General features: G+C 43.4%; 1 protein-coding gene across 1 annotated transcript; it reads left to right on the top strand.

Moving 5' to 3' along the window:
- The first annotated feature begins 385 nt into the window (after window positions 1-385).
- Window positions 386-20,821, top strand: LOC126270063 (lipopolysaccharide-induced tumor necrosis factor-alpha factor homolog). The gene is made up of 5 exons (XM_049974045.1): window positions 386-424; window positions 9,621-9,656; window positions 17,397-17,420; window positions 17,600-17,721; window positions 20,668-20,821. The coding sequence occupies exons 1-5, from the start codon at window positions 386-388 to the stop codon at window positions 20,819-20,821; spliced, it is 375 nt and encodes a 124-aa protein (XP_049830002.1).
- Window positions 20,822-22,146: the final 1,325 nt, after the last annotated feature.

Raw genomic sequence — 22,146 nt, 5'->3', positions numbered from 1 at the left:
CTAGTGCCGACACGTGCCGTCTGTGAGAGGTTACTGCACTTTGATGTCGGACGTAGGCGGTGGGCCCATATGCTGTGACTGGACCGTGAAGAATGTTTATATTTCTGGCAGTATCTCATCTCATTAATTTGAGTCTGTGCTTGTTATTACTATTGGTCACACACTAGCGTATGGATCTAATGGGCGTATTTTATTAGTCTGCTACAGTGAGATAATTTCTTTTGGTTATTAAGCTATTAATTGTGATACTGTCTTGCCTTCTACTATCACCGTCACACAATTTATGATGTTTTATTTCCTGCACAGTCACACATTGACTACTCCCTAACTGAGTGGTCAGCATGTCTGTCTGCTACGCTCGGTCCAATTCTCTGTACTGACAAGGATGACGGGTCTGAAAGGAGGTTCACTAGAGATCATATTGGTAACTGATGCGTTATTTGATAGAGAAGTAGCGGATCCAAAGTCTAGAAAGCTGACATCGGCTAGTAGAACGGTGTGAGGAACCCAAGCCCCCCCCCATACCATACCTGAATGACGCCATACGGTAGCCATCGACACTGCTTGGTCTTCTGGGCCTGATAGTGGAGATTTTTTTCCAGTGCTTAGATTAGGTTCTTAAGGTCGCTCCGGAAGCCTTACCGCCAGTGTGTGCGCGATCGACTCCGGAGCCTACGACAGGATGCGGCGTCAGGGAGTATGTGGTACATCTCCATTCAGAAAGAGCCAAAACTGTACTATATTAAGTCACTACTGAAGAAAATAGAGATTTTGTCCGCTCCTGGAAGCGTGTTCTGATAGCCTAAGCGGTTAAGGGTACGGAAGGCGACAAGCAGGAAGTCTGGGTGCGAGTCCTTGTCTGGCATAAATTTTCGTTTGTTCTCAAACATTGTACATCAGTTAGGGTACCATAATCGCAGTTTGCCAGTTCATTCTTTATTGAATGCGTCTGCTGATCGTCAACGCAGCACTGCACTGCAGTCCTGCTTAAGGAAGAATAAATCGCTATTCTGCAACTTGACACTTATATAGAATTTCATACTTAAAAGTTGCTTCAACCTCTGACTCCGTACATGAAAACGTAAAATTTACTATGGAGAGGGAGACAGAAAATTTTTACCCCGTCTTTAGTCATGTTTGTGCGATGTAAAAGCGATGGTAAGGGAACTACGCCTAATTTCGCACCCATTTTTATTTTTGGGTGTAATTTTGCACTTATTACTTTTGTCAAATTGCTTTGTTAATTTTTTAGTAAGCTGGTTATTGTTGTCCTTTATCCGAAATAATTAAGTGATATATCTGATAAATAATTCAAAAATATGAAACTTCCTGGCAGATTAAAACTGTGTGCCCGACCGAGACTCGAACTCGGGACCTTTGCCTTTCGCGGGCAAGTGCTCTACCGAAGTTTGGAAGGTAGGAGACGATGTACTGGCAGAAGTAAAGCTGTGAGTACCGGGCGTGAGTCGTGCTTCGGTAGCTCAGCTGGTAGAGCACTTGCCCGAGAAAGGCAAAGGTCCGAAGTTCGAGTCTCGGTCGGGCAAACAGTTTTAATCTGCCAGGAAGTTTCATATCAGCGCACACTCCGCTGCAGAGTGAAAATCTCATTCTGAATTCAAAAATAAAAAACCACACCAAGTACATTTGGGCAGTTTGGAAAAAAGTATTCCTAATGTAGCACCAGGTGCCCTCCTAATATCGCCCTGTGCGATATTAGAGTTGCTAGCTGTAAGAATTTTAAAATAGAATTAAGGAATGAAAATATATTAACTCAACATTTTAGAATATTTTTATATTTAATTACATTTACAAGTATAGCTCTATCACGCAATTTCATATAGAAAAATGTCATACACTGCATACATTATAGAAGTTGGAATTTATCCTTCCAAACAGAAATCACAAATAAAGGTTTTATAGTCAGTAGCTAGCACTGGCGGCCGAAGACTTCGGCATAAGAAGTCAACCTCATTCTGCCAACGGCCTTGTCAAAGAGAGCGGAAAAGCGAACATGGGTTCAGGGCACACTCGTGCCCTAGTGGTGGGAAACTGCCCCTAAAGGTGGAAGAATTAGCAATGATCGACGGCATGAGGATGCAGAAGGCAATGGAACCCACTGCATTAAAGACTCGTATCGGCTATCCACAGGACTTGTGGCCTGTAATTCAAGAAGTGTCATGATGCTCTCTTCATTAGCCAAAGATTCCAGAAGAGTCCTCCATTCGGATCTCCGGGAGGGGACTGCCAAGGGGGAGGTTACCAAGAGAAAAAGATTGAATAATCAACAGAAGGATAACATGCAACGAGTTGGGACGTGGTAGGGAAACTAGAAAATCTGAAAAGGCAAATGTAAAGGCTCAGTCTAAATATACACTCCTGGAAATTGAAATAAGAACACCATGAATTCATTGTCTCAGGAAGGGGAAACTTTATTGACACATTACTGGGGTCAGATACATCACATGATCACACTGACAGAACCACAGGCACATAGACACAGGCAACAGAGCATACACAATGTCGGTACTAGTACAGTGTATATCCACCTTTCGCAGCAATGCAGGCTGCTATTCTCCCATGGAGACGATCGTAGAGATGCTGGATGTAGTCCTGTGGAACGGCCTGCCATGCCATTTCCACCTGGCGCCTCAATTGGACCAGCGTTCGTGCTGGACGTGCAGACCGCATGAGACGACGCTTCATCCAGTCCCAAACATGCTCAATGGGGGACAGATACGGAGATCTTGCTGGCCAGGGTAGTTGACTTACACCTTCTAGAGCACGTTGGGTGGCACGGGATACATGCGGACGTGCATTGTCCTGTTGGAACAGCAAGTGCCCTTGCCGGTCTAGGAATGGTAGAACGATGGGTTCGATGACGGTTTGGATGTACCGTGCACTATTCAGTGTCCCCTCGACGATCACCAGAGGTGTACGGCCAGTGTAGGAGATCGCTCCCCACACCATGATGCCGGGTGTTGGCCCTGTGTGCCTCGGTCGTATGCAGTCCTGATTGTGGCGCTCACCTGCACGGCGCCAAACACGCATACGACCATCATTGCCACCAAGGCAGAAGCGACTCTCATCGCTGAAGACGACACGTCTCCATTCGTCCCTCCATTCACACCTGTCGCGACACCACTGGAGGCGGGCTGCACGATGTTGGGGCGTGAGCGGAAGACGGCCTAACGGTGTGCAGGACCGTAGACCAGCTTCATGGAGACGGTTGCGAATGGTCCTCGCCGATACCCCAGGAGCAACAGTGTCCCTTATTTCCTGGGAAGTGGCGGTGCGGTCCCCTACGGCACTGCGTAGGATCCTACGGTCTTGGCGTGCATCCGTGCGTCGCTGCGGTCTGGTCCCAGGGCGACGGGCACGTGCACCTTCCGCCGACCACTGGCGACAACATCGATGTACTGTGGAGACCTCACGCCCCACGTGTTGAGCAATTCGGCGGTACGTCCACCCAGCCTCCCGCATGCCCACTATACGCCCTCGCTCAAAGTCCGTCAACTGCACATACGGTTCACGTCCACGCTGTCGCGGCATGCTACCAGTGTTAAAGACTGCGATGGAGCTCCGTGTGCCACGGCAAACTGGCTGACACTGACGGTGGCGGTGCACAAATGCTGCGCAGCTAGCGCCATTCGACGGCCAACACCGCGGTTCCTGGTGTGTCCGCTGTGCCGTGCGTGTGATCATTGCTTGTACAGCCCTCTCGCAGTGTCCGGAGCAAGTATGGTGGGTCTGACACACCGGTGTCAATGTGTTCTTTTTTCCTTTCCAGGAGTGTAGTAGGGGTCAGTGAAGTGAAGTGGAAAGAAGACAGAGCTTTCTGGTCAGATGAGTATAGGGTATTATCATAAGCAGCAGAAAATGGTATAACTGAAGTAGGATTAGTTATGAATAGGAAGGTAGGGCAGAGAGTGTGTTACTGTGAACAGATCAGTGAGAGGGTTGATCTTACCAGAATCGACAGCAAACCAACACCGACAACGATAGTTCAGGTATACATGCCGACGTCGCAAGCTGAAGATGAAGAGATAGAGGAAGTGTATGGGGATATTGAAAGGGTAATGCAGCATGTAGAGGGGGATGAAAATCTAATAGTCATGGGGGACTGGAATGCAGTTCTAGGGGAAGGAGTAGAAGGAAAGGTTATAGGAGAATATGTGCTTGGGACAAGGAATGATAGAGGAGAAAGACTAATTGAGTTCTGTAACAAGTTTCAACTGGTAATAGCGAATACTTTGTTCAAGAATCACAAGAGGAGGAGGTATATTTCGAAAAGGCCGGGTGATATGGGAGGATTTCAATTAGATTACACCACCGTCTGACAGAGATTCCGAAATCAGATACTGGGTTGTAAGACGTACTCAGGAGTAGATATAGACTCAGATCACAATATAGTAGAGATGAAGAGTAGGCTGAAGTTTAAGATATTAGTCAGGAAGAATCAATACGCAAAAAAGTGGTATACGGAAGTACTAAGGAATGATGAGTCATGCAAGTATCAACAGTTACTGACGATTTTCTTACTGCTGAGGATACAGAGGCAACTTGACGTTTCTCTTGCAATGCAATGACTTCCGTTGTCTTATGCTGTAGGACTGTCAGACCAGTATCATCACAATTGTAATGTCTCTTAGGGTCAAAACTTATCTTTTCTAGAAGGGGTTCGTAAATGTCCAAAAGCTGCTGAACATTTTCCCTGCTAAATCGTCTAATACGTGTCATTGATGTTTATTGAGGTTTTCTTAAACTAAGCTACGGGTGTCGCCGCATAAATGGGTGGAACCATTTTCAGCTAGCAATAGTTGTCTCTTTATTAAAAGGGGTTCGTAAAGAATTTTTTTCTATCAAATCAAGCCATCATTGTATCTTTTGCATTTAAATCATGAAATTTGGCCTCCATATTACGCAATATTTGACAAGGGTTTGCCCTAGCTCATTGGTAAGTACAGGTTTTCTCCGAAGTTTAACTGACACTAACTTATTTAAATCAGTATCTCCAGCATAAATTTTGTCTTTCAAATTTGATTTTGGAACGCAAAATTTCTTCGATGTACGTCTCAGGCCCATCTCTCTATTCCTAACAGCAAAGATAGCTCTTTTCATATTTTCCTCGTTCCACTGCTTTCTCTTTTTAGGTGGCATCTGTGATAATACATTACAACGTGTTGCAAGTACAGATAGAGCGATGAAATGTTGGAAATGGTGTACATAAAAAAGTGAGCATATTATCGCAGAGTGCGATATTAGAACGACAGTAGAGCTGCGATGTTAGGAGCAAACAAACAGTCCATTATGGCCAACTCTACTCTCAAAACAATACAAACGACAATATGCCGATGTCTTGTCAAGCAATATTTTTCTGTGGTTCTGTTTCATGCTGCAGTCTTTAAAAATAGCTTACCTCTTGAAAGAAACCTCTTGAAACGTCAAAAATTTTGTTGTGCACAAAACGTTCGAAAAATTGCACGTACTGAACGCTGCTGCATGTTCAACCAAAGGTGACACAGTACTGTACGGCTACTGTTACCCACGTGATGAACCTAATCCTGCCAGGTGGGAACACCTACTATGTGTTATTTGGAAGGGTACGATATTAGGATGAGGTACGATAATAGGCAGAGGTCCCATACACTTGGACATTCGATATTCCGGAAAATCCACTCATATAAACCTGTATTTCCAGGTAACCAGTTACCATAAAATAGAACAGACAATGGACGTTTTGAAAACCTTGATTCATAGAGCTCTTACCATCTCAGATGCCGACAAACTGTAGGCGAATTTCAGCACGTCCAAACTCTATTCCTGGAAAAGGGATATTCATCTGAGCATAGGAATACTTAAACTGAGCTTTCTTTCTGCATCAAAAAACTTGGTGCTTCTAGGATCAGTCAACGACAGAGCTGCTCTAGGCAGGTGTTTATAAGGCTCCGTGTTAGTGCAGCGAATCATACACTGATAAGCGCCGGTCGGTGTGGCCGTGCGGTTCTAGGCGCTGGGACCGCGTGACCGCTACGGTCGCAGGTTCGAATCCTGCCTCGGACATGGATGTGTGTGATGTCCTTAGGTTAGTTAGTTTTAAGTAGTTCTAAGTTCTAGGCGACTGATGACCTCAGATGTTAAGTCCCATAGTGCTCAGAGCCATTTGAACCAACTGATAAGCCAAAATGTTATGACCACTGTCCACCGCGGCGTTGAATGCCGCCTTGTGGTGGTGAGGGGAAGTGACTGGGTAGCATATGTATGTAAACGGAGCAGACGGGGACGGGGGATCACCCTAGCGAAAATACGGGCTGCAAATGGAGAAATCCATTGAGATAAGCGACTTTAAGAAAGGGCAGAGCCTGTGAACGAGTATCTCGAAAACAGCGAATCTGATAGAATGTTCACGTGCTACTGTCGTGAGTATCTACGGAACAAGGTTGAAGAACAGTGAAACTACTACTAGTTGTTAAGTGGTTGGATATCCACGACTCTTCACAGAACGTGGGCTTGGGAGGCTTTTCTGCTCTGTAAATTAGGATAGATGGCGATCTGTGGCATCTCCGCCAAATGAACACAATGCTGATGCACGCACAAGTGTGTCACAGTACACCATTCTTCGTACATTGTGGAATATGGAGCTCCTCAGCAGACCACATAGTGACCCAACGATATCCTCACTATTGCAGTGAACACAGGGCCGTGGAGATTCGACCGTCGATCAACGGAAACGTGTCGGCTCTTCGAGTGAGTCATTGTTTTGTACAGTATGTCCACGGTGGTCTCCACAAACGCCGTCATCGAAGTGAACCGCGGCTCGAAACGTGCAGCGCGCCACGGACGTTAGCTGGTGGGAACAGTATTAGTCTATGGGAGACACTTTCTTGTTCTTGCATCGGGCCTTTGGTAGTGACCGGAGACACGCTGATAGCTGCGAACCTCCTTCAGCGGTATAATTATCCGTGTCTCGGAATCGGATCCGTGCTATAGCTATTTGAGGATCGTTGTAGTGAACTCACCTTCATGTCTCGGCCGCCATATTCGCCTGATGTAAGTCATATGGAACCTATGTGGGTCGCTATCGGGCGAGATCAACATGTACACAAATCAACGGTCCGTTATTTAAGCGAATTACATGACCTGTTCGTGGACATCTAATGCTACAACCTCATCAAATCTACGAACAAACTGGCAGTTCCCTCATTAACAGACTTAGTGATGTATTTTGTCCCAAAGACGGGCAAACAAGCTATTAAGTAGGTGATCATAAGGGGTTTGTCCGGAAAATACGTATAAAAGTTGAATAATGTCTTGCTACAGGTTGCAGTCAGCGCCAGGTGGGACTAATGCTGTAATCAATCCCATCAACGTTCAGTTCGAGTCAGAGCACTCTGGGTGAAGGTGGGAGTGTGAGGCGGCTTGTTGACAGTTACCCTTTTTCACCTGCCGTCGGCATGGAGCTCTCTCTCTGATTGAGGAACAGCGCGTCAACATCAAGTTTTTTGCAAAGCTAGGCAAGAATGGCCGTGAGATTTTTGAGTGTTTAAAACAGGTTTACGGAGACAATTCTCTGAAGGAACCAACCGTGAACAAGTGGTTAAAAAGGTTCCGCGATGGCCTAGAAGAAGTGAACGATGACCCTCGCCCAGGACACCCGTCGACATCGAGTTCCGATGCAAATGTTGAACGAATTCGGCTTGTGTTCTTAAAGACCGTAGATTGACAGTCAGAATGATTGCTGACGAGCTGTCAATCCCCAAAACAATCGTTCACGAAATCCTGACACAAAAACTTGAAATGAAGAAATTGTGTGCGAAAATCGTACCGAAGAACTTGACGCCAGAACAGAAAGCAAAGGGGACTTTCTCAACCGAGTCATCACTGGAGACGAGACCTGGTTTTACGAATTCGATGTGGAGCTCAAATCTCAAAGCAAGGAATGGAAACTAGCAGGAGAACCGAGACCAAAAAAGTCCTATGTGAAGACAATGTTGATGGTTTTCTTTGATTCTAGGGGCATTGTTCACAAGAAATTTGTCCCTCCCGGCCAGAGAGTGAACGAAAATTTTTACGTTGGAGTTCTGACACGTCTCAGAGCTCGTGTGGCCCGAGTTCGACCGGAGTTGGCAAAAGGGGGCAGGTGGATCCTTCATCACGACAATGCGCCCGCTCACACGTCGCTGGTTGTGCGAGAGTTTTTGGCCCGAAGCTCAATCACCGTGTCAGACCACCCGCCTTATTCACCCGATTTAGGCCCGTGTGACTTCTTCATGTTCTCGAAATGCAAAATGGTGATTCGGGGGCGGCACTTGGGAGATGTGGAAGCCATCAAGGCAGAAACGACACGGCAACTGAACAACATCACAACTGAAGACTTTCAACAATGTTATCAGCAGTGGAAACGGCGTTGGCAGAAGTGTATCGCGTCTTAGGGCGAGTACTTTGAAGCAGACCACATTGTAATACCTGAATAATTTTAAAATAAAGTTATTATTCAACTTTTATACGTATTTTCCGGACAAGTGTATTTGTGGAAAACTACTCGTAGTGTTCAGGAGCGTATTGTGGAACACCAGTGGCATATTCGCCTCCTACAAGCCAGAAAATCTTCTATCGTAGAGTGCTATTTCTACTGTTAGTTCGATAAACTACAATGAATCCAAATATGTGGTCCATACTTCAAACTCTTGGAACTGGAATTAATGACAATAAGACTGATGTCGTTACAGTCGAGAAGACAGTTGCCAGATAATTCATGGCATCCTGTGGCAGAAAGACTTCGTGGTCTGCGTATCCGGTGACGTTCTGAGATTTTCCTGTGTGGAGACGATCGACCTGACGTCGATGAGGCGAGCTTTCATACCACGGAGTGCGCTCACAACAGTGCACAGACTTGCAACAGGAGTGCACGTGCTCTAGCAACGCATGCGCAGTGTCAACTGCGAACAACCAATATTTGCCGGAGAGGTCTTAAATGGGAGAGCTCGGTGTACTGTCGCTAGAGTATACCTGAAGATTTACAGAAAATTACGAACCGAAATATCGTGGCAGCACGTTATTAACGTGGAGTAAAATTCCGGTGCATCGATTAGAAATGGGGCTGATACTACGTAACAGTAGTTCTGAAATGTTGATGGTGGTCCTTTCATGATAAGATTACTGAATTTTGTGAATGAAACTACCTGGTTCTTAGAAATACTAACATACACCGCCGGTAGAGGACCGGATGTTCTTTCTTCGTTATCATTCTTCCACGTGAATTTGACGTTGGTGACAGGTAAGCTATTCAAGATTGCGAAACTCTCTGAGATATATCGTCTCAGTGTCAAGAACGATAACTTATCGAGCCGATAATCATCCATTTATGTCAAGACTGAAAAATAAGAGACAATAGTGTAAAATCTGAAACAACTGCGAAGCACAGTTGGTCACGTGTATGAAAGTAAGTAAATGAATTGTTGGGTAACATCGTTAAATTTTTGCTGGAAATGGCTTAGAATAGCTGCCAAATAAGTAAATAAAGTAGACAGATTTTTACATTTTATTCGTGCGAGGTAGAGTATTTGCAAAGAGCGAGGACTGAGCTATTTTCATGTCGTTATATATTTTGCTGTTGCAACGAGAACCGTAGTGTTCGACGCCATCCTTCATTTTCCTTTATAATGAATCATCACCCACAAAACCTTTTTCAAAATTCTAAATTGTTTCTGTCTTTCCAGCAAAAAGTACCATCCAAGGGCTAAGTACTCGTTTTTTTAGGCGTTGTTCTTTTATATAGTAAACATTTTTCTCTTAAAAGTGTATTTGGTTATCAGTTTATATCGTTAGTATTGTGTATTGAACCGGCGACCTAGTAACGACGGAGAGGCTTAGTCCCGCCGTAGCCCTCAGTGGTTCACAACCCCACAACAGGCCACAGCAGTTCACCCACCCACCGCCATCCCACACCGAACCCAGAGTTATTGTGCGGTTCGGCCCTCAGCGGAATTCCCCCCCCCCCCCCCCCCTTCCCAGACACCCCGAGAACGTCTCATACTAGACGAGTGTTACCCCAATGTTTGAACGGTAGAGTAATTATGGTGTAAGCGTACGTGCAGACTGCTTGAGCAGCAATCGCCGACATAGTGTAACTGAGGCGTAGTAAGGGGAACCAGCCAGCCGCATTCTCCGATGCAGATGGAAAACCGCCTTAAAAACCATCCACATGCTGGCCGGCACACCGGACCTCGACACTAATCCGTCGGCACGCCTTCCCGCTCGGAAAGCAGCGCGTTAGACACCGCGGCTACGCGGGTGGGCATCGTTCTAATAACTCGTAAATACTTCCGTATTCCGGAGAAGATTACGGAATCTGTGGGACTGGCTCAATGCTTAATACACTACTCGCCATTAAAAGTGCTACACCAAGAAGAAATGCAGATGATAAACTGGTATTCACTGGACAAATATGTTATTCTAGAACTGACATGTGATTGCATTTTCACGCAGTTTGGGTGCTTAGATCCTGAGAAATCACTATCCACAACAACCAGCTCTGGCCCTAATAACGGCCTTGATACGACTGGGCATTGAGTCAAACAGATCTTGGATGGCGTGTACAGGTACAGCTGCCCATGAAGCTTCAACACGATACCACAGAGTAGTGACTGGCGTATTGTGACCAGCCAGTTGCTCGGCCACCATTGACCAGACGTTTTCAGTTGGGGAGAGATATGGAGAATGTGCTGGAGAAAGGGCAGCAGTCGAACATTTTCTGTATCAAGAAAGGCCCGTATAGGACGTGGAACGTGCGGTCGTGCATTATCCTGCTGAAATGTAGGGTTTCGCAAGGATCGAATGAACGGTAGACCCACCGGTCGTAACACATCTGAAATGTAACGCCCACTGTTCAAAGTGCTGTCAATACGAACAAGAGGTGACCGAGAGATGTAACCAATGGCACCCCATACCATCACGCTGGGTGATACGCCAATATGGCGATGACGAATACACGCTTCCAATGTGCGTTCACCGCGATGTCGCCAAACACGGATGTGACCATCGTGGTGCTGTAAACAGAAACCTGGACGCATCCGAAAAAATGGCGTTTTGGCATTCGTGCACCCAGGTTCGTCGTTGAGTACACCTTCGCAGGCGCTCCTGTCTGTGATGCAGCATCAAGGGTAACCGCAGCCATGGTCTCCGAGCTGATAGTCCATGCTGCTGCAAACGTCGTCGAACCGTTCGTGCAGATGGTTGTTGTCTTGCAAACGTCCCCATCTGCTGACTCGGGGATCGAGAAGTGGCTGCACGATCCGTAACTGCCATCTGTCATCTCGACTGCTAGTGATACGAGGCCGCTGGGATCCAGCACGGCGTTCCATATTACCCTTCTGAACCCACCGATTCCATATTCTGCTAACAGTCATTGGACCTCGACCAACGCGATCAGCAATGTCGCGATACGATAAACCGCAATCGCAATAGGCTACAACCCGCCCATTATCAAATTCGGAAACGTGATGGTACGCATTTCTCCTCCTTACACGAGGCATCACAACAACGTTTCACCAGGCAACGCCGGCCAATTGCTGTTTGTGTATTAGAAATCGATTGGAAACTTTCCTCATGTCAGCACATTGTAGGTGTCGCCACCGGCGCCAACTTTGTGTGAATGCTCTGAAAAGCTAATATTTTGCATATCACAGTTCTTCTTCCTGTCGGTTAAGTTTTGGGACTGTAGCACGTCATCTTCGTGGTGTTGCAATTTTAATGGCCAGTAGTGTAACTGGGCTACAAAAAGCGCTCCACGATATTAAATCTTAGTGGCTTCTGTACCATGAGGGAATATAAGAAAGGAAAAAAGTTACAGCTAAATAGATGACTTGTTAGTCAGTGAATAGGAACTGATGTCCAGAAACTCTCCACATACCGCGTAAATGTCCGAGCAGAGACGGGCAAACGCCACAGTGATTCGACTTACCCGATAATATTGGAGTCTATTCGTGAGGTTTATTATAATCGGTTACAAAGTATACATTTTTTAATATACGTGCACTGTAGAACTTGACAAAGAAAGCGTTAATACTGACGAAACAAAAGATAAGATCTAATTTTTGGCGTACAACGTCAGCATCATTCAAAACGATTCTTTGGTGTATAAATACATCTAGACGACAATACAGTAAAACCGATGAGGCGTGCGTACTTCACAAATTCCAAATACTGTGATTTGAGACCCGCTTCTGTAACTCCCTAGAACCTCTCGTTATCTTGTCAAGATGATCACATCGCAACAGTGCATCAACCAAGTTCAGATGCCTTAACTCCAGCCGTCTCGGTGTGTCCTTAGACATCTATATTTTCACTCTCCATTACTCAAGCTATAAATTAATTTTTGACCTGATAGTGTCACTGACTTGCGGACAATGTAACACTTTCGAGATTTGTTGGGAACATGAGACACCTGATGAAGCACCGAATGATTTATATAAATGTTAGTGGGACGTGTCTCAGAACTTCGAGTACCCTTCAACAGGGAGCTAACAATAAAAAGCTCATCATTTGTGCCAATAGTGTGAGTAATTCACGGTAAGGACCTGTCAGTGAAATTCTTTTAATCATCTAAATAATCCAGCTGCTATGGGGAGATAGGTGCCCTGCTTGAGAAAGTGAGAAGGGTTTGTGTGGTTAGCACCCATGGGTAATGTCGCTGTATCGTAAAATGTGTGTCATCTTTTTCATATATGCTACTGGAACTACACAATGATATATAAGTTGTTTTTTTTTTTCTTTTGGAAAGAGACACCGCTACAATTACACACCGCAATACATAGTAATAAGCATGCTTATGTTTCAGAATGGAAAAGTGTAAAGACAGCGTGCCACAGCCAGAAAACAACGGAGCAGCACCAACTGACAAAACCTCGTCAGGGTATCCAGTACAAGCTAAATATCCGTATAATGGGGTGCCAGCTGGAAACGCCGCTACAGGATATCCTGCACAGCCTGGTACGCAAGAGCACCTGTATTTCACGAAAATAATCTTACTATCCTGTACTAACATAGTGATTTAAATCCAAAATTGTCGGTTTCGCACGTCATCTGACAATAAATTATTTTCAAATCAAATAATTACCGGAGTCTCCATTACGAATGGAATGTCGTTCTTTCCAAAACTTGTATGTCTGTTTAACTGTTTGTACCTTTCAGTAGAGAGCGGAAGATTGATATTTCGCTGTGAAGATACGTTTTATCACATTACTGCTACATTATGGCCAAGGCTCTCTCTCATATATACATATTATTTTGAAATGCTGTGAATTGTTTGGCTCTGATGAATAATATATGTAGTCTAACATTCGTATACCTGACGGTATGTAGCGTAATGATAGAAAGTATTGAGGTATGATTGTGATGAATATCTTATTCCTCAGGCGTCTTTCAACATTTATCATTTGTATGAGATTTCACAGTGATACTTGTTTGTTTTGTTACAAACTCTTGAGTCTTAATTTCCATTTTTATTATTCCTGGTGGTACACATTAATTTTATTATTATTTAATACCAATTTTTATCATCGTTAAAAGTATCTAGCCTTACATCCAGAGGAGAAATATAATACAGTCCCAAACGAGATGTAACTGCAGATAATTTCCACTCACCTGGTATTCTTTCTGTCAGATTACGGCTAATGATGCTAATGATAAGTAGTCTGGATATTCTTATGGGAGATACGTATAACATTAACTTGTTGGCAATGAGGCGGGACGGGTTAGGCTTGTGGCGTAAATGTTTGATCACTGTCTCTCGTCGTACTGTGCACTACACAGATTCCACGTACCTCAGTACGGCGTCTGATCGCCAGTCCGTTTCTCTGCATACGTAGATACTGTCCAGACGATGTTAGAAGCAGCATTGAAGAGAGACACTGTCAATACTTACGTTTGCAAAGTCCGCGTAAACTCTGGTTTCATACTATTCTGTAATATCTTATAACAATTATCGGATGGAGGGCGATTGCTTTATCTCTTTAGAAAAATGTTAAAATTCTGCAACAAGTTCTTTCATTTCTTTAGGTTCAAAATAAAACTTGCCATCAGCTCGTATTTAATTAACGAATAATGTCACTGTCCTCAGCTCACAGTTCATAGAACCCAGTACACACACAAGGCAGCCGCGAATGTACTTAAGTTCAACACAAATTATAACACGATTTACAGTCATTACTCTGCTACAATATACGAGTTCTACATCCGGTCCTTTTTCAGTGTATATCTAATAAAGATATTCATTAGATGAACATGAAACATGCTACGTGGAATTTTTCAAAGGCTGAAAGTTCACATGCGGTTCTCTTTCCAACAAAACAATCCAAAAACTTCCAAACTTCACAAAACTGTCTGTAAATGCAACTGCTATTACGGCCACACAATATCGACGCGAGAAAGCAATTATTTCTCTTTTTTTACACGTAATAAAGACGGAAGCCTTCAACATGACCTGCACGTCCGATAGCTGACTAACGACTCCTCTTCAGTCTCCTCTCCCAGTATAACTACTCAGCAGTGCGTGGGAACTGCTTAACTCTGATTGATTGATCAAAATGACCAGCCAATCAGAACTATCCTTCGAGATTATCCTCGCACCAAAACTGTACTACGCCAGTCACTATTCCCAGTAGCATTTACGTCATTTCAATATGCAAATATTAATATACTGTTTAACAAAACCAAACGAAAGGAAAACTAAACTTGAAACAAATTTAAAAACTAATTACTCTGCAAACGGCCATTCTGGCTGCCTCCTTACAACAGCAAGTACACTTAGACATACGTCATCAGCAATGTGGGTAAAACACAACTTTCCCATGATACATTTACGTAAAGGTGTAACATGAGATAATTTTGAATTTTTTCGTTTGTCCCACTCATTCTCATTTACTCACACAACAACGTATTAAATAAATACTGATCTTCTCTGACTTTTATATAACGAAAAATGCCAAATAGTTAACACTTTTAATTATGAAACTCTAAACAAATTTAATTTTTTTTCCTAATGCAGGGCCACGGTCATAATATATTTCTTTAAAGTAACTACCGCCATTAGACTGTTTTTTATTTGCAGTGTTACATTTACACGATCACGATTTCGGCTTCAAAGTGCCATTATCGAGTGTTTTCTGAAAGCATATTAGACAGTAACAGTGAAATATATATAACCAAATACATAAACAAATTGACCTAATGTGCTGTGAGCTTCAGAAATGATTCCACATGATACTGAAAGACAAAATCTTATGAATACTAACTAACTTTAATCTTACAAGCGTCGGTTTGAGGTGTTATAGGTAATTTTCTCTAACTCTGAAAGTATGCCAGCTAGAAAGCTGAGATTTTTACACAATCTTCTTTTTAATAACGAAGGGCAGTATATTGACTTTTAACTAAACTGAATAATATTTAATTTAGTTTATTTAGATTCTTAGGGGCGTGAATATTCTGTCGCTCGAGTTGACACAGGTACCGCTTCCCACGGCTAGGCTAGCGACAGGTGCGAATGAGTCACGCTAAGATACAAACAGGCTGTTTCTATCACCTCAACGGCTCCAAAGCTACGAGCCATACTGCAAAGTAGTGCAATAAATGCTATTGGGTATTGACTCGCGACGTTGCAGCACTATATCTTTCTTCTGTTCCCTAGCATATCATCATCTGAAGCACTTGATGTAATACCATGGCTACGTTCTAAAAGTACGTCTTCCTGTTTGCTGGCTACTGCAGTTTGCACATCAGAGTTTGCAGCTCTTTCATGTTGTTGTGTCCAAAGAATGTTGTATGAGGGAAAGTGAAATGAAAACCCAACATCCGCGAAAACAGGTCCGTCGAAGGTTTCCATTCAAAAGTAGTCACCACACGTGTTAAGGCATTTATCCTTCTGGAAGCTGAAGATTATCAGTTCTTACTTTGTAGAACGTGGTCGGCTGCTGACGGATCCACAACTTGCACTTCCTCGTCCGAATGAAACTGACGTCCATGCACGTCTTATTTCACGTTGCCAAGTATGTGAAGACCACACAGTGAAATATGCGGGTACAGCTGAGGATTTCGCAGTGTTTCCCAACCAAATCGCTGAAGCACAGCCTTCATCCATTTGTCAGTGTGAGGTCGGACGTAATTGTGTAACGGGACGACTGCGTTCGACGGCTTTCCTGTGCACTTTGGCTTTATAGCGCATAGCAGTTTCTGCAAAGTGTTTTCGTAGTGTTGCGCATTGATTGTGGTTCCACGCTCGAACAGAGCCCCCGCAGTCGAAGGAGGAGGTTACGATAACGCCCACCACCACGCCGCCAATAGGACGAAGGCTACGCTTCACCGATTTGGTTGGGAAACACTGAGACATCCTCCGTACTGCCCGTGTCTTTCACTGTGTGATTTTAACATCTTTGGAGACCCGAAGATAGACATGCGTGGACATCGGTTTCAGTCGGACAGGAAGTGTAAGAGTCCGTGCGGTTGTGGATCCGTCAGTGGCCGATCTACTTATACAAAATAGAAAGTAATCGTCTTGTCTCCCAGTGGGATAAATGTCTTAGCACGTATAGCGATTGCTTTTGAATGGAACCATTCTATGGTCGCGTTGTAGCGAGTGTTCGGTTTCCATTTGACTGCCCCTTGTAGTAAGTATTCTAACACAGCTGATAATATCAATACTCAAGTAACCATACACTTAAAAACTTAGATTTCTCATGGAAGTAAGCATCTACTGTGAGATACTCTTTCTAGTTCTCCTGTTATCTTTCTCTCAGAATTCATTATTTTTTATCAATTACTTTTTTCGCTTGATTGGCCTTTCTATATTGTTGTTCTACTATTCTCTCAGTATCGACTCGAACTGCAGTGAAGTTGTTTTTGTTTATAAGCTTTTCTTGGAATGTTAGTGGATCTCATCTCTTTCAGTCTTCTTTGGAATATTTAAGAAATTTACTTAGGTAGAATCTTTACAGACGAAACATTAATACAGGTGCACGCTAATAGTAAAATAGTTCGGGAAAGTGACTCATTACAAAGCAATGGTATTTATACCATATACGAGTTTCAACACAAGCTGCAAGATCAATGGGTGAAGAATTGAAAACTAATTACAGTGGTACATGCAGGACAGTAAAGGAATAATGACGATTGTAGAGACTTACATCAAATGTGCAAATTCACCAAAGTTGAATGAGGGAGAATGTAATCGATTAGACACGGTAATAAAGTTGTGAGTTGTTGTGTGTGTGTTGCGTCGTGCAGCGCTTAGAGTGTGCCTGTGCTTCTAAAGCAACAAGTATTTCTTCATCGCGTATCTCAAATGTTCAAATGTGTGTCAAATCTAATGGGACTTAACTGCTAAGATTATCAGTCCCTAAACTTACACACTACTTAACCTTAATTATCCTAAGGACAGAAACATACACCCATGCCCGAGGGAGGACTCGAACCTCCGTCGGGACCAGCCTCATCGCGTACCTCATTTCTTATTTTCTTCCTTAATTTATCCCCTTTGACAGTAAGTTGGGAGACCACTGACTGATTTCCTCTGTATTCGTGTCCAGCAGGCGTGGTGATACTGCCACTGACTGTGGGTCCAGACTCGTGCACTGTTGTATGTCCCACGTGTCACCAAACCGTACATACAGACGTCAAGGTCGTTTCAACTACCAAGACGCACCTGTCGGCCGTTCTCCTAGCCGCCTTTGGGTGAGTATGAGTTACCTGAAGGTAACATGGAAATAAAGTGTGTATGTAGCATGTGATTTAGTCTCTGCTAAGAGTGTAATAGCAGACCTAAGTGAACCCGGACGAAGATCCCTCATGTCTTCTGTCTGCCTGGTTGTACTTGTTACCTCTTAGATGATTCAATATTGGTTTTCCTGTGTGTCTCAAAAATGGTTCAAATGGCTCTGAGCACTATGAGAGTTAACATCTGAGGTCATCAGTCCCATAGAACTTAGAACTACTTAAACCTAACTAACCTAAGGACGTCACATACATCCAAGCCCAGGGCAGGATTCGAACCTGCGACCGTAGCGGTCGCGCGGTTCCCGACTGAAGCGCCTGGAACCGCTCGGTCACAGCGGCCGGCTCCGTGTGTCTCAGATAATAAGAATAACCACACGGTAAATTTGTGAATTGTTATTTGCAGTATGTATCTTGCTTCCAACAAGAGCGTTAACATCTTTGATCCCTATTTTTATAGTCTGGCATTATACGTCCCTCATATTATTGCAAAATTCATATGTGAAATGACTACACGTGAGCTTCCTATACACTGTTGTATTGGATTGATTTGGTGGAAGAGACCAAACTGCGAGGTCATCGGTCTAATCGGATTAGGGAAGGATGGGGAAGGAAGTCGGCCGTGCCCTTTCAAAGGAACAATCCCGGCGTTTGCCTGAAGCGATTTAGGGAAATCACGGAAAACCTAAATCAGAATGTCCGGACGCGGGACTGAACCGTCGTCCTCCCGAATGCGAGTCCATTGTACAAACCACTGAGCCACCTCGCTCGGTCCCAATATGCTGTCTTTGATACTGGGCACTGATAATGGGCGAGGATTTGTACATCAACCATAGATATACAGGATATCCGAGGAGGAATGGTCGATATCCAGGTATAAGACTGAGACATTCGAAGCAAAATATCTAGTATACATGGGCTGTAAAATGCCTACCTTATGAGCTGAGAGCACTTCTTCATCTTCGATGTTGTGAAACAAAGCTTTTCTTCTGCAATCTCTTTGCTTTGCATATTTTAGCCGCGCGATCTGTGGTGTGTTGTCATGGTCCGCGCGACTCCTCCCGTCGGAGGTTCGAGTCCTCCCTCGGTCATGGGTCTGTGTGTGTGTGTGTGTGTGTGTGTGTGTGTGTGTCGCCCTTAGCGTAAGGTAGTTTAAGTTAGATTAAGTAGTCGGACCTACACCCTCAGCAGTTTGGTCTCATAAAATCTTAACACAAATTTCCAAATATTTTCAATATTTTAGGAGGAAGTAGTATGGACCAGGAAAGAGCTATGAGCACTTATTGTGTAGAAGAGATATGTTTTACAGTAGCGAAGATGAACAAATGCTCATTGCTCTTAAGGGTATGCTGTGCTTCGAATGTGATTTCTCTGTATATTGACCATTGCCCCTGGGACAACCTGCATGGCATAAAAAATGCTAGCCAACAACTGCGTGTTTACCTTTGCATTCTAAAATTAGTTCTCAAAACAATTAGGTCGTATTCGGAAAGTATTACTCTGCCTTCACCGTTCAAGGTGGCATTAGACAGTCATTTTAAAACACAGTTTTCGGAGTATGTGCATGTTAGTTGAAGTAAATGTGAAAATGCTGCTAGAGATTTCGACATAAGGGTAAAACAAAAAGGTAGGTAGACATTAAAGCTGTTCACTTATTTTATTTTTCGTGATCAGAAAAATATACAAATCACCATTTTCAGACACGCAAGGGAGAGATGCAGTTTAGTTCCGCCTCCAACGTCCAAGTTTAAGTACCCAGCAGTTCTCGTGATCCAACTATGTGCTACACTACAGGAACTACAGTATACAGAGTGCTGTTCTCATACAGTAGTTCGGATTATGTCTATGTTTAGTTCCTCTTACTCGTTGCTGTTCGTCGAAAACAGTAAGATAAGCTACTGTGGTGGACCCCACCTTAATCCTCCCTTCTTCTCTGCATTTAAACAAACAATACAAAGACAACAGACAACTGTAGAAGCCTCTACAGAGTCATCCGCACGACACACACACACATACACACACACACACACACACACACACACACACTTAAACACGCCCAGGCGTAAGCGACACACTCCGCTGAAGTAAAGGAGGGACACTTCCTTAGAATTGCTGTTAAGTCGAATCACCCATAAAAATAACTAAGTGTTTATTAATAACCACAGTCCAGCAGAGTGTCAGCAGCTCTCAATTTTCCCAATTGAGGATACCCACGGATTGTTACTTCTTATGTTAAGGTATTAACGTATAGGATAATTGAGTCAAAGACAGTCACTGTATAGAATTAAAAAATTATGGTAGTTGTTGTCATAAAGAAGTTCTTGGTGCTAGCATGCTGCGCTTTGGATATAAGCAGAGATTATCAAAATATAACACCTGCTTCATTGGCAGAGATCTCTGCAAAGTCGATTTGTCTTAGAGTAACAAAGTTTTGGTAAAAAAAAAAAAAAGGCTTGTAATGCTTATCAGAAGCATGTTTTGGGCTTCCATCATTCCTTTATTGAGGAACTTACATATAACATTTACACTCAGGAAACCAAAGTGTAGGCCATACAATTTTACTTTATAACGGAAATTCAACTAACGCAGACAGTAACAGAAGGAAAAGCATTAGATATTCCATTTCATTTTTCGCCAATGAAATTAGAAAATCGAAGTGCCTTTATATAAACCAAGGAGGGCCAACTAGCTATGTACGCATATTTCCATGTGTTCTCAATTTATTTAATTTCGTGTGTTTCTATCTTATGTGTACATATCTTTCATAACAAACGAGGTAATGTCTGATGGTAGAACGATTGTTGAAGACAACTGTTTGTAAAGTTAGAAATTTTGTATGGATTAGGCGATCTTCCCTGACGACCTTTCCCCTCCATCTTATATTAAGAAATTTCTTTTCTGTTTCAGATACTGCTTATGCTGTTGCGTCCCGTACTATGTGGACAGCTTGAGAGCTAAGCACCTCTACTGTCCTAAATGTAAGGCTTTCATAGCCGCTTACGATAGACAGCTGCCCTGTGAATCTAGTTATAATGTGCTTTGTTACCAAGAGACGATCTGATAATTTATCACTTCATTCACAAGCTGCCTCATAATGTCATCGTTAAGAAACGCTGTTATGTTGGGCAGAGACAGCAAAACACTATATCACTTGGAAACATATCGAAGTTACCACGTGGAGAAAACATAGTCTCAATGGAACTATGATGACAAAGCTCATCTCTATCGAGGTACTTACTTAGTAACTGGTGATTGCTGATGTTTACGTGTAGGTCATTTCAATGGCTACTTTCAGCAACGTGTGACAACCAGCAGTTGCTTCAGGTGTCATTCGCAGCGTAATAAAGTTTTTTCACAAATTTCTTACATTTCTTATGTGAACAACGCGACAGTTTTTGATCTCTTTGAGATGTTTATCACAAATAACGTAAAGCTGAATTACTAAACGGAATCAATTGATTGTAAATATTGTTATACATTTATCATTAAGGATAAAAGCTATTTAATACAGACATAAAATATGCTGATGTATTTATTATTATTGTTATTAATTATTGTGAAATACATTGAAAAATATCTGCACCTTTGAACGTATTTGTTGTACTTTAGAAAAGAGGAAATCAGAAATGCCTTACCAGGGATTTTAAACCTCAGCAGTTGTTATTGAAAATGGTCGGCCATTCTGTGCGCCATTCTTCTTAACGTAATACCATTGTTGCCAGCCCGGTTGGTCGTGCGGGAAGGAGCGCCTGGTCCCCGGCACGAATCCGCCCGGCGGATTTGTGTCGAGGTCCGGTGAACCGGCCGGTCTGTGGATGGTTTTTAGGCGGTCTTCCATCTGACTCGGCGAATGCGGGCTGGTTCCCCTTATCCCGCCTCAGTTAGACTCGTTCCACACTGGGACACTTGTGACGGTCACCGGTGACGGTCACCGGTGACTGTGGCGATCACTCCTGGGTGACTGGTGTCCCACACTGCAGCTGTTGCCAACTGATTAGTTGGTGAAATGGACTCGAGCGAGGAGGAGCTGTTGTTGGTACTTGTAATGAGGAAGAGGAGGAGAATGAGGACAAAACGTTCATTACACATACATCCACAGCTACGTGATCGGCTGGAGAAAGGATCATATTACACCCTTTTTGACGATCTGAGACAATCTGAGAAGACGTTTTTTCAGTATTTTCGAATGTCAAAAACTTTATTTGATGAACTACTAGAAAATGTGAAAGAAGCAATCAGAGGAAAAGACACTATACTAAGGAAGGCCATCCCACCAGAGGAAAAACTTGCTCTTACATTAAGGTAGGTACTGTAGTGTTATTTTATTTTATTTTATTGAAAGCACATTTTACAGTTTTTAACTGGTATTAATATACATTACAAAAT

The sequence above is a fragment of the Schistocerca gregaria genome, chromosome 1, assembly GCF_023897955.1.
Source record: "Schistocerca gregaria isolate iqSchGreg1 chromosome 1, iqSchGreg1.2, whole genome shotgun sequence".
Classification (NCBI taxonomy): Eukaryota; Metazoa; Arthropoda; class Insecta; order Orthoptera; family Acrididae; genus Schistocerca; species Schistocerca gregaria.
This window is presented reverse-complemented; position numbering and strand designations above follow the sequence as displayed.

Bases quoted from the DNA above. Each gene is read 5' to 3' on its own strand.
- LOC126270063 (XM_049974045.1), top strand. From the start codon at position 386: ATGACGGGTCTGAAAGGAGGTTCACTAGAGATCATATTG. The intron at 9,657-17,396 runs ATAATGAATCAT...CCCTAAACTTAC, and splicing joins GCCATCCTTCATTTTCCTTT to ACACTACTTAACCTTAATTA. The intron at 17,722-20,667 runs GTGAGTATGAGT...TTTCTGTTTCAG, and splicing joins GTTCTCCTAGCCGCCTTTGG to ATACTGCTTATGCTGTTGCG.